General features: G+C 27.5%; 1 protein-coding gene across 7 annotated transcripts in view; it reads right to left on the bottom strand.

The window, feature by feature from the left end:
• LOC107455088 (CUGBP Elav-like family member 2) overlaps positions 1-13,769 on the bottom strand; it is a 751,728-nt gene that overhangs the window by 29,814 nt on the left and 708,145 nt on the right. For all 7 annotated transcript variants that reach the window (XM_043046908.2, XM_071187614.1, XM_016072524.4 and 4 more), the window contains 2 exons: positions 5,654-5,779; positions 2,630-2,709 (listed from right to left, as the gene is read on the bottom strand). In XM_043046908.2, the coding sequence (XP_042902842.2) occupies positions 2,630-2,709; positions 5,654-5,779 (206 nt within the window). The remainder of the gene's footprint in view (positions 1-2,629; positions 2,710-5,653; positions 5,780-13,769) is intronic.

Below are 13,769 nucleotides of genomic sequence, written 5' to 3'. Positions count from 1 at the left end.
TAAAATAAGATAATGTATGATTTGCTTTTCAATAAATTATATAAATTTAATTACTTAAAACTCACATTTCTTTGAAAAATTCAATAAAAATTAGAAGTTTACTAAACTCTTTACGTTGAAAGTTGGAAAACTTTTGGAGTATTTTCCGAAAGTTTATTCATGTTTAAAAAAAGAAATATTAAGTGAATTGCAAATTAGTTTAGTTTTGAATATAATGAGAACTTCTTATAATCCCGTAAGAAGGAAGAAATATTCCAATAATAAAAGAAATAGACTTTCAAAAATTCAATTTCAGTTGTAATCGCAAATAGGATTTTAGATTGATTTTATTCGGGTCATCTAAAAAACAATTTTCAAAAATATATTTTATTTTTATTTTGTAAGTTAAACTGTTTCTAGCATAATTGATTCAGTACTACAAAATATTTTTAAAATAATCATCATTGTTTAGTAATTTACGTTTTGTGAGTTTTTAAAATAGTAAAGTTATAGGATTAATTTTATGAAAATTGGTGCTATCCATGAAAAGAAGTGCTGTGTTAACTAATAAAAGGAACTGTTAACTATGAAAAAATGAAATTATTTAAATTCGAAATTGCAATTTATATGCTTATAATTTTACAAATAGTCTTCTAAAAAGCCTTTTACTTTCCAAAAAACACTAATTTAATTTCGTTCGTATATAGGGAAATGAGAGGTTTGATTAATTTTTTCGATACCTTTCTCAAATCAGAAAATTATACAAGTGTTAAGTATGATTCATGTTGTAATTTCTAAAAATTTTTTAGCTTGAACATGATTTTTTTAAAAAAAATACAAAAGGCAATCAAGGTTTGACAAAGTGGAAAGTTCAATTTATTCATACAGGTATAAGAATGAGCCACATTAAGTGTTTATTTAGCCAAAAAGTATTATTTTAAATATTATCTACACACTAAAATAAATGACAATTTTTTTTAATCCAATATCTACCGATAAATAAGGTGATCGGACGTTCTCAAATCTTGAAGACTGTCCTCGAATTTCAATAGTTATCCTCAACAACTTCCAACATTTTTGAAGACCGAAAATGTTTTTAAATCTTAACATGTGTCCTCAAATGATAAATATCACCGAAAACATCTAATATTTTCTTATACGCAGTGGAATATCAAAATATCTGAAATGCACATGCTTTTTCTAATCAAGGCGATTTTTTTATACAGAGAATACAAGCGAAAAGCAAAAAAGCACAAATTTGAAACTATCTATTCATAATTTCAGAAAAAATTAAAATAAGTTTAATTAATTATGTGCTCATTAATTTTACAAGAGTTGAAACAACTGCAGATTATCATAACTTATTTCAAAACTGCTCGGATATAAAATCAAGTTGAAGATAATTCTGTACCTGATATTAGTTATCAGTTAAAAAATATTTGCTGCACATATAAATAATATTTTCTATAAATGTATGGGTGTTCTCAAATCGTAAAAGTTTTTGAGGAAGGTTCGCTGATTTGTACTCTAATCATTGCTTAGAAATCTGGTCACTTTACTGATAAATGATTAGATATAGGTGATATATACAAACCCTGCACTCCGCATCATAATTTCTTTTTCATTAAAACCAGAATACTTTTCGAAATCCATTTTTAATATTTAAAATACGCAATAAATATTTTAACTGTGCAATACATATTTAATTGCATTTTGAAGTCATTTTATCCTTTTTGACACTATTTAATATAACGTAGTCATGCGAATTGTCTTCTAGAGACGATTTGTCAAGGTATAATCTGATTATATCATGTTTTTAAGTACAACTGTTACTATATTAATTTTCAGACTGTTAATTGACTCCTTTTGCATTTTGGCCTTTAAATAACAAGTGACTTTAAAGTAGGAAATATTTTTTTAAAATAATATCTGCTCGGGTTATATAAGTAATTAAAGGTTTTTAAATTGTGACAAAAATTACATTTTGCAATGTGATTTAGAAAAAAAAAGTGAAGAAACTAAAAATATTGCGCAAAAGCTTTAACCATTTTCGAAAATATTCCGCCTATCTTAATATTTTTTTATAAACTTAATAGCAGTTGAAAACAAGATGAAAGGTAGTAAAGAACCCTTTGATATCTATCTATAAATTACGTTCTTCTGTTGCTGATTTCAGAATCAACAAATAAACATCTCTTTCAAACAATATAAATTCCATAATGTTTCTTATTTGTTATCAAGATATTCAATTTAAGTTTGGGTAAAAGCTAAACATATCTAAATAAGCTTTTACTTTTCCCAGCGTTAAATCAAGATAAATATAAAATAACGCAGAAACAAATAAAAGATCATCTAAAACAGAAATGTTATCACATGGAAAGATAAGAGTTACATTCACTTAGTAAAGGCTGTAGTGGGCAAGAAAAAGTAAATGCTCGTAACACGTGGGATAGAGAAAAGCAACTCCAAACGCCATTTGTTGGGGGCATCTGGAACTAGAGAAGATGATTCCAAAACAAACGGGCACATTTTCACTAGAATCTGGATTGGAATTCCTGGATGTGAACGGTTGCACATTAAGCTGTTTGGAAGAAGTAATTCAGTTTATCTAGCAAATGAAAAAACAGAGTATATAAATCTTGTTTTTTACCTCCATTGTTTGAGAATGGTTCATGGATTTTATGGCATTGATGGCGCATTGCCTGGAGCCGTAAGTGACAAATGCACATCCTATAAAAAAATAAAAAAAGCTAAGTGAGACATGGAAGTGCCAAGTTTTTCTCACTTTCTCAACAAAAAGAGACATTGATTTTGCACTTTATTACCTTTTCACTCAAGATTAACAAAACTCTAAATAATAACGATATTGAATTTAGTTTGAAGATATAATTTAATTTCACTAAAATTTCATTGTTCTGTTTTCCATCAAAAGCATTATCAAGATATGACCAATAATATAATTTTTTTCAAAATGTTTGCTTAGAAATCATTAAGCACAGGAATGACAAAATTATTATTATTACTTATTGATTTTTCTGAGCATCAAGTTGGCAATACGTGATAATAAATAATATTTTTTATAACAATAATACAATTTTTTAAAAAATGAATTATTTTAAAGGGTTCATATACAGGTTAAGAAATATCTGAAAATTTATAACAACACCGTAATATTGCATGATTGAAAACTTCATTCGCTTCAAAAATATACTATTATGGAAAAAAAAAACAGTCAACATGTTTCAAGCGCTTCAAAAATAGGCGCCCATTTTCAAGACTTGCCAGACGTGAATGTACAGAAACAGAGTGATTTGAAATAAATAAAAATTCATTTTTTATTTCAAATCATTTTTGATTCTTTTCATTCACGTCTTTTTTAAATCGCTTGAAACATGTCGACTATTTTTTTATATGTGTATATTTATGAAGTTTTCAACAGGTAATATCTTACAGCTTCAGTTTCTTGGGATTATTTTATTCAAAACATAATAGTTTCAATACAACTTTATAGGTAATAAAACTTTATAGATAATACAACTTTATATTATATAAACAGAACTTTCAAAGCTGAAAAATGCAAATAAAAGAAAATCGATTTTGATTCCACAAAATAAAGAGTGTGAATAAGGAAAAAAATGCGGAAAATTAAAAATAATATAGCGAAGATACAGAAAAAAGAAATAGAAATTCGGCCATTGCTGCATTTTAATTTTTTTTTTAAAATAGCATTTTTTTTGTAATCATTCTATAAGAAAATAAAGTATTTTTTCTTGTCAGAGACGCTTACATCAAATAAAATAAAATAAAATGAAACAAGTTATTCTTTTCAAAATATAATTAGAAATCTCAGAATTAAATATTTAATTCTTCTATTGACCATTAAAAATTATTTCAAGATATTTCATTTTATCTTAATATTTAATGAAAATATACCTATTTTAAGAATAATTTTACAAAGTTTAATAAACTTTATTTGATTGTATTTTCAAAAGTAATTTCTTTAGATGATTTGAAAAAAAAAACTAGCATAATTTTGTTGTTTTATCTTGCCTTAGAAACTTCTCATTTATACTAAATATCAAAATAATTAAACAAAATTTAATTAAGTGAAATTTCATGTCTTGAAATATCAGTTTTTTGAAGTAATCAAAAAGGACTTTTTTGTGGAATGCATAAGAACTAGTCTGCATCAAATAATTAAAACTGAAAATATAGTTAAATATAATTAAATTTCAAAGAAATGTATAAAATGGAAAGTTTCATTTTCTACTTTTAATTATAATCCATGCATTTTTAAAATAATGGTGGGATAATTAAAAAATGTCTTTCTTAACCAGTTTTTCTGAAGAATCCAATAGATTTCTTAATTGAAAGAAACATTATTTATTCCTTAGATTCAAAGAAAGAGTTATTTAATAAATAATTATCTCCTTAAAATTTGATAAGTGACCATAATCTCCTGAAAATAGGTTATAAATTAGCTCGATTTAAATTTTTTCAGAACTAAAGTTTTATATAGGTTTGGTAGTACTATGAATATTTATCAAGCTCTTTTAGTGATTCTGATGAAAAATGGAACAATAACTTTAGTAAAATATCAGTAGCATCAAATAAATTTAAAGTTAACACTTTTTTCATGTTTAATCCAGATCCTGGTCATAAACAATCCTGATAGCTTTTATCGCATCAATTATAAATCAGAGTTTAAATTCCTCAATATTTTTATGATCAGGCAAATTTGTTAACATTTCAAAAGGAATTCCTGTCACAATTTCCTGAAAATGTTAATGTTTTAAAGTTACTTTCTTTTAGCTCTAAGTATCCTAATGCAGCATAGTTGGATTCGGTTAAAAAAGGATCTTTTTATAAGTTGCAGTGAAACGTTTACTTAGCAAGCGAAAAATATTTAAGATATAACTTAAAATTTCTCCATTTAGTCATAGAAGGTAGTCAGTAAAGACCGCACTTAATATATAATTTTGAAAATCAAAATTGGAGGATAATGAAATGCACGCATAAGAGGTTGCAAATTAATTTTAAAGTGAGGAAACATTGAGTTGTTTCTTATAAGCTTCTATCAACTTCTGCCTCCAGCCTCGCAATTTAAATGTCTTAAAAGAATTTAGAAAGACAAATTATCTGTTGTCTAAAAATGGCCTTGACTGGTGGCCGAGTTTAGGCTAGCCAGTGACCATGACTGACTCCTGAAGCTCCTACACTACTTCAACATAGTTCTTAGTCCGCTCTGTGGACTCCATTGCCATGCATTGAGTAATGGATCAGACGGTCTGTAAGATTCTTCGAATATTTCCTACTGTTATTAGTCTTTTTTTGTGTTCTGTATAATGTTTTGTTTGAACTTTATTTTTGCGCTATTTTTCTTATTTTTCTGCTATGGTTATATTATAAACTGTGCCATCGGCGATATAATAAATTTTCCCTCGCAATCAAATAGGTTTTAATGTTTTTTAAAACCACTTTTCTTAAGAATAATTTATCAGATTTTGAAAGCATTTTTTTCTCTTGCCTAAATATTAATTAGCGTTCCCAATGTGTATACTTTTTATTTTCATTTTTTATAAGGATACTGAAAATAATCATTAAGGGAAGTCTTTACAAAACATCTTGTATAAATTAATACACATCAACTGTCAGTAATTATCATAATATTTACCTTTACTCTGTCCGTTAGTGTCTCTCAATACTGTACATTCTTCGATGCTTCCAAATGAAGAAAACATTATACGGACGTCATTTTCAGTACATTTTTTTGACAACATGCCAATAAAAAGTTTGCGTTCTGAAAAATAAAAGATGAGTAATTTTAAATTAAAATTTTAACATTAAAAATTTAAATTAATATTTTAATTCAGCAAATACAAATTTACAAGTTTAATATTTATTCATTTAACTGTTTTACATTCCTTACCTTTTGCAATTTATATACAATAAAACAAAAATTTCATAGAATGTAAAATTTCGCGAAATAATTTTTTTTGGTTCAAAAACAGTAATTTTTTTTCAATGGATGAGGTACATTTTCTCGAAACTCGGTTGCCTGACAGCTCTATATCCAGACTTCGTTTGTCTGACATGTTTGCTCGCAGCTCATTTTCCCGACAGGTACGTTTTCCCGATAGATAGGTTTGCCAGGCAGTTTTGTTTGCCCGGCAACTCATTTGTTCGATAAGACAATTGCTCTACAAAAAATAACAAAAACCCTAACTTATTGATAGATATAATTGTTCGGATTAATCATTAATTTTAGAAAATTACTAATTATGCAGCAAATCAGAGTATATCGCTCTGAAATAGAAAACCGAACATCCACTATAATAGCAGATTGGAATAATCTTATTTGATCATATATCGTTGGCAATGGATTGGAATATCTTATAACTATGAACTATTTGCGTGGTATTGCTCACAATATTCCATTGTGATGTGATTTCACAGCAGAGAATCCATAAGCAAAAAGATAAATAAAAATTTTTAAAAAATCAGGAAAAAAGAACTAAGGAAACAAAATAAAGAAAGGGGTAAATCTAAAACAAAAAGAAAAAAAATTTCCAAAAAACGAAAAAAAAAAATGAAAGAAAATAAATAAAAAAATAAGTAGAGAAAAGTTAAAAAAAATTAAAAACACAAAAAGAATAAAAATACACCTTTTAATGTTGTTGCCGTCGGCCATTATGGCAGAGGGAGTCCGATTGCTCTTGTTTTCCAGTGGGGCCATGTATGGCCAAGAATTTGACTTCTACACACCCATACGTCACACCCATTTAAAGGGCGGATTCATTCATACATCCATTTATCCACAGATTGGTTGTTCGCTGTTTCAAGTCAAAATTACAATCTCCAACGCAGTACCCCCCAGAGGTATTATTTGTTATGGGAACATGAAGGACTTTGTGATCCGACAGATATAATGTGCACCTGTCACCATTTACTACACGGGACACCTTTTAATGCTTAGCAGAATTAACTATAATTGTGAAAGGTCCCAAGCATTTTAGAAAGCAAAGCGAAAGGTTTATAACATAAACAGTTACTCAATATACAATCATTAACCATCGCTCATACTTTCTTTCCTAATTATCCCAGCCTTATTTGAATGGTTAAACAGCTGCCAACAGAGAATCTTATACTAATTTTGATTTCATTCCATCCCGGTCGGACGAACGTATCCGTCAGAAAAATAAATTGTCGTTAAAACCAGCTGTCGAAAAAAAGTAGACGGGTATTTGAGTTGTCGGGCAAAGGACCAGCTCCGCTATTAATAAATTAAAATTTTTAACAACAGTAAACTAATACCAATTAAAAATTTTATAGCGTGTTTTTCTGCCTATTTTGTTTTGATATAAATTAATTTTTATTAGGCGTAGATGCAAGATATATATTGTTTTAAAAACCTCATTGAAAGAAAAAATATATTTTTCATGCTAGTTATTTACACTAGCTACCTTTTGGATTGTGGAACCGGTTGCCGAATACTTAATCATTTTAAAAATCAAGCTCACAACTTGGTTACCAAAATGTACCTCAATCAAAACTTCATTAAAAGAAAATAGTCCTTACGCATGAATTTTATTCTTCGATTTTTTTCATAAGTAAAGGATTTTTCTCTCTTTAATCGTAAACTATCGACCATTATTTACTTTTTCCAGATATAAAATATAGTCTTGTATAGTTGTTCTTAACCACTAATAAGTGTTGGTTCTTAAGAATATTTACTTATACCAAAAACAAGATACGTTTGACCAAATTTTAATAACCAGTTTTCCTTTTTTTCCGGGGTACAAACATTTCTACTAATCTGAGAGTTTTAGAAACTTCAATTAAATGTTTCTTGAAAATATCAAACGAAGTGCTTTGATATTTTTTAAAACTAAAATTATGAATCTAATGATCAACACCCTCAAAATCCAGCAGCATATATTAAAAATTAAAATCTTCACAAAGTACTTACCAAAATTTAATCAACAATATCAACCAAGTCCAAAATATTTCGCAAAGATTTAATTAATTCTAAAAATGCATTTCAAGAAGGTATTACGATGTATCAATTTTTTCAAAAAAAAAAATTAAGCCTACAGAAGATTGTGTAAATTTTTTTTCTACACCATTTTTCTGTTTTATGGCAGGTATTTTTTAATTAGCGAAAAACAATGAGATATCTTCTTTTTTTTTTAATTCTGCGAGAAAACCCATTTTAATCTTCTCAAGAAGTTTCTCTGTGTAAACATTTTATCCCAGCTAATTTTGCTGCCGCGATACATACCTGCAAAAATAAAAGAAGCTGTGTTCAAGGACGTATTATAGAAACTCAATTAATGTGTCATATGGTATTTACATTTTTTTTGGGGGGGTGATAGGCACACCCATGATAAGATTAATACAAGAGGTTGGTTAAAAAGGAAGACGTAGGAGCAAAAAGGCAGAGAAAAAACTCGCTGAAAAATAATTTAGAAAAAGAGCTTTTTCTTAATACTAAGCAAAAATGCGAAAACTATTGGGTTCAGGGTTTTTTGAAGGGGAAAAAACGCGGATACGGTCAATTATATAGGGAACGTTAATTTCCGGCATTTTTTACCCTCATTCTTCGTTATTTTTCGGAATATTCAAACAAAGGTTGGTAGATAGCCTTTTTTGGTGATATCGGTCCATGACGGTATTAAGCAATTATCTTACTATGAATAGGAAATTACAAAAGCAGGGATATTTACAAAGAATTTCTTACGTGGTTGAAGCGGTGACTGTGTATTATTTCATGGTATACAGAAATTCGATTCAGTTTTTTTATTATTATTATTATTATTTTTTTTTATTCGAGATCAGTAGAAAAACTTTCTCGTGAGATTGTTTTGTATTTAAATAAGATTTAATATCGTGCGTTTAATTGAATGGATATACTTTGTAATAATTTCTGTTTGATTTATCATGAGTAAAAAAAATAGTTTACAGTTTTTAAGTTTAGAAAGATAGCGAGTTATTTTGGAAAAGGAAAGGAAAAACAGGAGCAAAAATACTTTGCAAGATAAAATATTCTGATAAATCACCAAATTTCTTCCAAATAATATTTTTACATCAAACTGTTCTTTTGTATAGGTTCCAGATAGGTATTTTAGAAGTTCACTGAATTACCGCTAGATAACAGACGAAATATAGACATTTGATCGCCAGCAATCTTAGTCTTTGTTTCAAACAGCGTTAAAAAATGCTTCCCTGAACAGTTTTAAAATATGGCTTATTATATTGCCCTAAACCATGTTAATTAGCCAAGTTTGAAAAGCAGTACATGAATTCTGCCTTTTATTTAAGTTTGAAAAAAATATGTATTTTTGGGTATAAAATACTTTAGTAACAACAAAAATGAGAAATCGGGAAAATAGTTTCAGAGTTATCAAAATTTAAAAAAAAACTGTATAGTTAAATATTTTATTACTATAAAGCAATTTAACCGATATTTCGTTTGAATTTTGTATTTTATCAATAGAAATAAAATACTTTAAAATGATTTAAAAACTGTATATCATACAATTCAAAATTTTTTGAACTATTATTGACTGAAACTTTAAAAATAATAAATAATTATGATTTTAAATGGAATCATCTATGGATAAATGAATTTTATAATTGCGTAATTTTTGTGTGGATTTGCGTGAAAAAGTGTTCATTGTATAGCGAAATACTCATAAAGGTAAATTAACATTCAGGAGTCTAAATTACAGCCTAAACTATTGGGACCATATTTCCTAGATTTCGGCTACACTCCAAATCTTGGGAGTCAGAAATCTGAATCCGTCAAAAACAAAAAAGAAGGTTGTTTATTAAAAAAAAAGTTTTGGCATCTGATTTCGTAATTTAAAATATCTTTTAAGCTATTTAATTAGCCTGTCTAAGATTAGAACCTAGTTCATGAGAATCCAATCATTAGATAAAAAGTTCTAGTTCAGGAAAATCTAATCATTCGATAAATAGTTATTCAAAATGTTTACTTTCTTGCACACTTTCTGAATGCAAGCAATTCATTAAGCTATCATGTATTACTAGTAAACATAATGCAGTGAAGATATGGAACAATAATGTTACAGCATAAAGGAACAGTTACTATAATAACCTTATTAAAGACTGAAATTAAAGATATCTCTTTTCTTGATCAGCGTTTTGCAAGCAATCGAAATAAAATATTGCGCAATAGAAATGATAATAAATTTTCTTAAAATATTAAACACTATGCATTGAAAATGGCATTTTAATATGGTTCAATTTTCTTAATCGGTCACACAAAATGAAGTTTTGCGGTTTCAAAACTTAATGTGATTTTAACGGTTCCTCTCATAATGGTTTCATCTAGCTAAAGAGTAAGAGAAACTGAATCTAAATCACACTATATAATCTTTCCTTTGCAAGATAAACACAAAGGAGGCATAATTATAATTCCATTAGTTGTGTCTGCATTGAGACTATATATTGTTGGCGAGATAAATTCAGAAGAAAATGTCCATTGTTGTAGCTTTTCCGATAAGTATTAAACGTAAAGGAAATAAAGTAATTTTCTGATTGGTTCTTGGTTAAATCCATTTTCATAATACAGATGTAAATCATATGCCAATTTTAGAATTAATGCGAGACTGTTTATGTACTGAAACTGTAAACCCGTTAACGATGCGTACCGGTAATTTTAATAGTTACGAAGTATCGGTTGTTGTTAGAAATGTTTATTTAAATGAGTAATTGTAGTCTTAGCTATATGGTGTGACTGGTGTGTTGCAATTGGCTTATGTTTGGTACATGATAATGGAAATTATAACAAGTTGTTTCGAAATAGTTTTAAGATAAGTATTTCAAGATGAATGTCTTAAAAAGCAATTTTTCACTCTGTCTCTAAATTTTGGAATGTTCATGTGGAAATGTGTTAAATAGTTAATGTATGCCGGTGTTGAATCTATGAATGCAAATTAGGTATTTCAATTATACATTTCAATTTATTTCATTAATTGATTTATTTACTACTTTTAATTTTATATTTTTGTTTGTAGTAAAAGTTATACTTTGCTGGAACTTTTATTTAAAGTGTCATTACATATTTTGTTTTTATTGCTATCTTCTATGTCAACATTGTTAAATATAGTGGATAAAAATTTCACCGGATCTCTGGTAAACACAAATACCTTCAGGCAGTTCCATAGTGAGTAATTTCCCCACGATTACCGTTCAATTAAAAAGAGCCTCCAAGTAAGCTTGATATTATTTCACAACATCCGCGCTTCAACCTATGGTAACTGCAACCGTGTTAGTTACAGATAGCATACCTGCCAACTCTCCTGCATTTTGCGGGAGATTTTACTTTCATATTTAAAGTGGAAGTAAATATATACTATTTTTTCTTTTATGAATTTAATTTTTAAATAATTTTTATCACCACTATTCTTACAAAAATTAAGCTTATATATTAATATGCGTTACTATTATGGTTGTCAACTTAATTTTTTTCAAATGCAGCGTATTTGTTTGCTTAAAATTGAAGTTTTAATTCCATTTTAATACCACTGGGAAAAATGATAATGGAAGGGATTCAAAGTTGGCACGTCTGCAGATAGTGGGCAATTGTGATTAAAGTGTTCCGTTTTTTTTATTTTATTCATATAGTTACTGATAGAAATAGAATAGAGCTTATATTTCTATGCATTAAGCCTTTGACGCAGATAGGATACTGGTGTTCTTTTTATATATTTTTTTTCTGACGCTCTAGCTACAAGCAAAAATATATTTTGTTAATTTTTAACTATAAAAATCATCTAATAGTTACTAAAAATTTGTTAGATTATTGGAATTATATTTAGCTTAAAATATAAAATCCAAAAAAGTGGTTTGAAAAATTTTTTTCTTTCGCAAAATTTATCAATAATTGTTTTTTAAATTAAAGAAATAACTATGATTAATAACTGTTTCTCTTACATCTAAATAAATGCAAATAAGTGCAATTTTGAAAAATTGTTTGGAAGTGAGTCTTATTTGGAAGATGGTGTTTCATGCTATTTTTCATAATCATGAATTTTGAAAATGCCGAATGTAACATTTTTCACTTATTTTGATCTAAACTAATACAAAATAATGAAAAAAGTATGAAAAATACGTCCACTTAAAGTTTTACGTCAAAGGGTTATTAATAAATGGAGAAGCAATTGCGAAGATTTTTCCACTAGCAACAGTTATGTAATATTTAAAAATTTGGCTGAATTAAACAATTATTTATAACCAAAAGATTATTTGTTTTCATAAACTGATTTACAAAACGATGCTATATTGACCAAAATATTTAACCGAAATGTTAACTATAAAATTAATTAAAAATGTAATACTGTACAGTAATATAATTAAAAAATCATGAATGAAACGATGTAGACATTTTTTCTATTAATATTTATTGTTTACAATTTACTAAAAATAACTTTAGACACGAAATGTATAGAAATGAAATTTAAAATACATAGATAATTAGAAAAAAATTAACCAGCATGTTAATTATAAAATAAATTATGTTTGCATAAATATATTCATGTCTGAAAGCAATATTTATAACTCTATTTTATTCCATTAATATGTTACTTTTCATATGTTAACAAGAAAAATTTACACCCTTTGTTCCATGCTGAAAAACCAACAAAATTGATGAAACAGAGAATAATTATTTTTGCCCGCAAAACAGCTCACCTGATCTCGAGTAATCAAACATTCATCGCTGTAAAGAGGTTTTATTTTTATATCTCAAGGCTCTTAATCAATCTTAAACTCTCGCTTAAAGCGACAGTTTAGTTTAAAGACAGCTTTTCTTTAAGAAAAGAGGGAAAATGGCTTTTCATGTCTCAAGATAGACCTCTATATTTCGGTGAAAAGATTGTTTAGGATAACATTTAAAAGTATGTCAAGGAATTCACGTACATGGGGGGGAGGGAGGGAGATTCTTTTCCAGAATCGTCCTCAACCCTCTCGAAGAAAAATTACAATATAAAGGCTAATTATTTTCTAAACGTAAACTGTAACGTTCAGAAAACATTTGGCACTGTTAACTGTCAACAGCATATTTATTATACGTTTAACAAATGGCTCTAACAATTTTTTTTTTATTTGTTTAGCAGTTCCAGTAAATGGGGTGTAAAATGAAATTTAGCAATGTGCAGCGAAGAAAAGGCGAACAGTATTCTGAGAAAACGTGTGCAATAAATTAAGAGAATGACAGGGGTGGTGTAATTCCTGAAAAAAAAATTAGATTCGTTTCCTGAAATGAATAATTAGGTTTTTTCATTTAAAAACAAAATAAGTATAATAATAATCCGCGCTCAAAACTGTTAAATTATGCTAAATGAATTGTACTCAAAATTAAGGAAATAAAAGCGTTTAAGAAATGGGTATACATGGAAAAATTTTATGTAAGGCCTTCGTCAACAAACCTGTAAAACGAAACGACGTAATTTTTAGAATTGCCTACATTAAAAGTGAGATGGAAATTATAAATGAATATTTTTTTAAATAGAGGCGTGTAAAACAATAATTGTTTCGTTATTTATTTGTAAGTTTATTTCATTATATATTTGTTTTATTATATATTTGTTTTATTATATATATGTTTTATTATTTGTATCTTAAGCTTGATGTGTAATAATTTAATTTCTGTATTTTATTATCAAAGATAAAATGTTAAATATGAACTTAAACAGTTGTTTTCAAAGTTATGAAAGTTCTTTTCCAAAAAAAAAAAAAAACATTGTTTCGTTTCTAAGAAAATA

Source organism: Parasteatoda tepidariorum, chromosome X1 (assembly GCF_043381705.1).
Source record: "Parasteatoda tepidariorum isolate YZ-2023 chromosome X1, CAS_Ptep_4.0, whole genome shotgun sequence".
Taxonomy (NCBI): Eukaryota; Metazoa; Arthropoda; class Arachnida; order Araneae; family Theridiidae; genus Parasteatoda; species Parasteatoda tepidariorum.
Note: the sequence above shows the minus strand (reverse complement) of the source record. Positions and strands in the feature narration are given on the sequence as shown.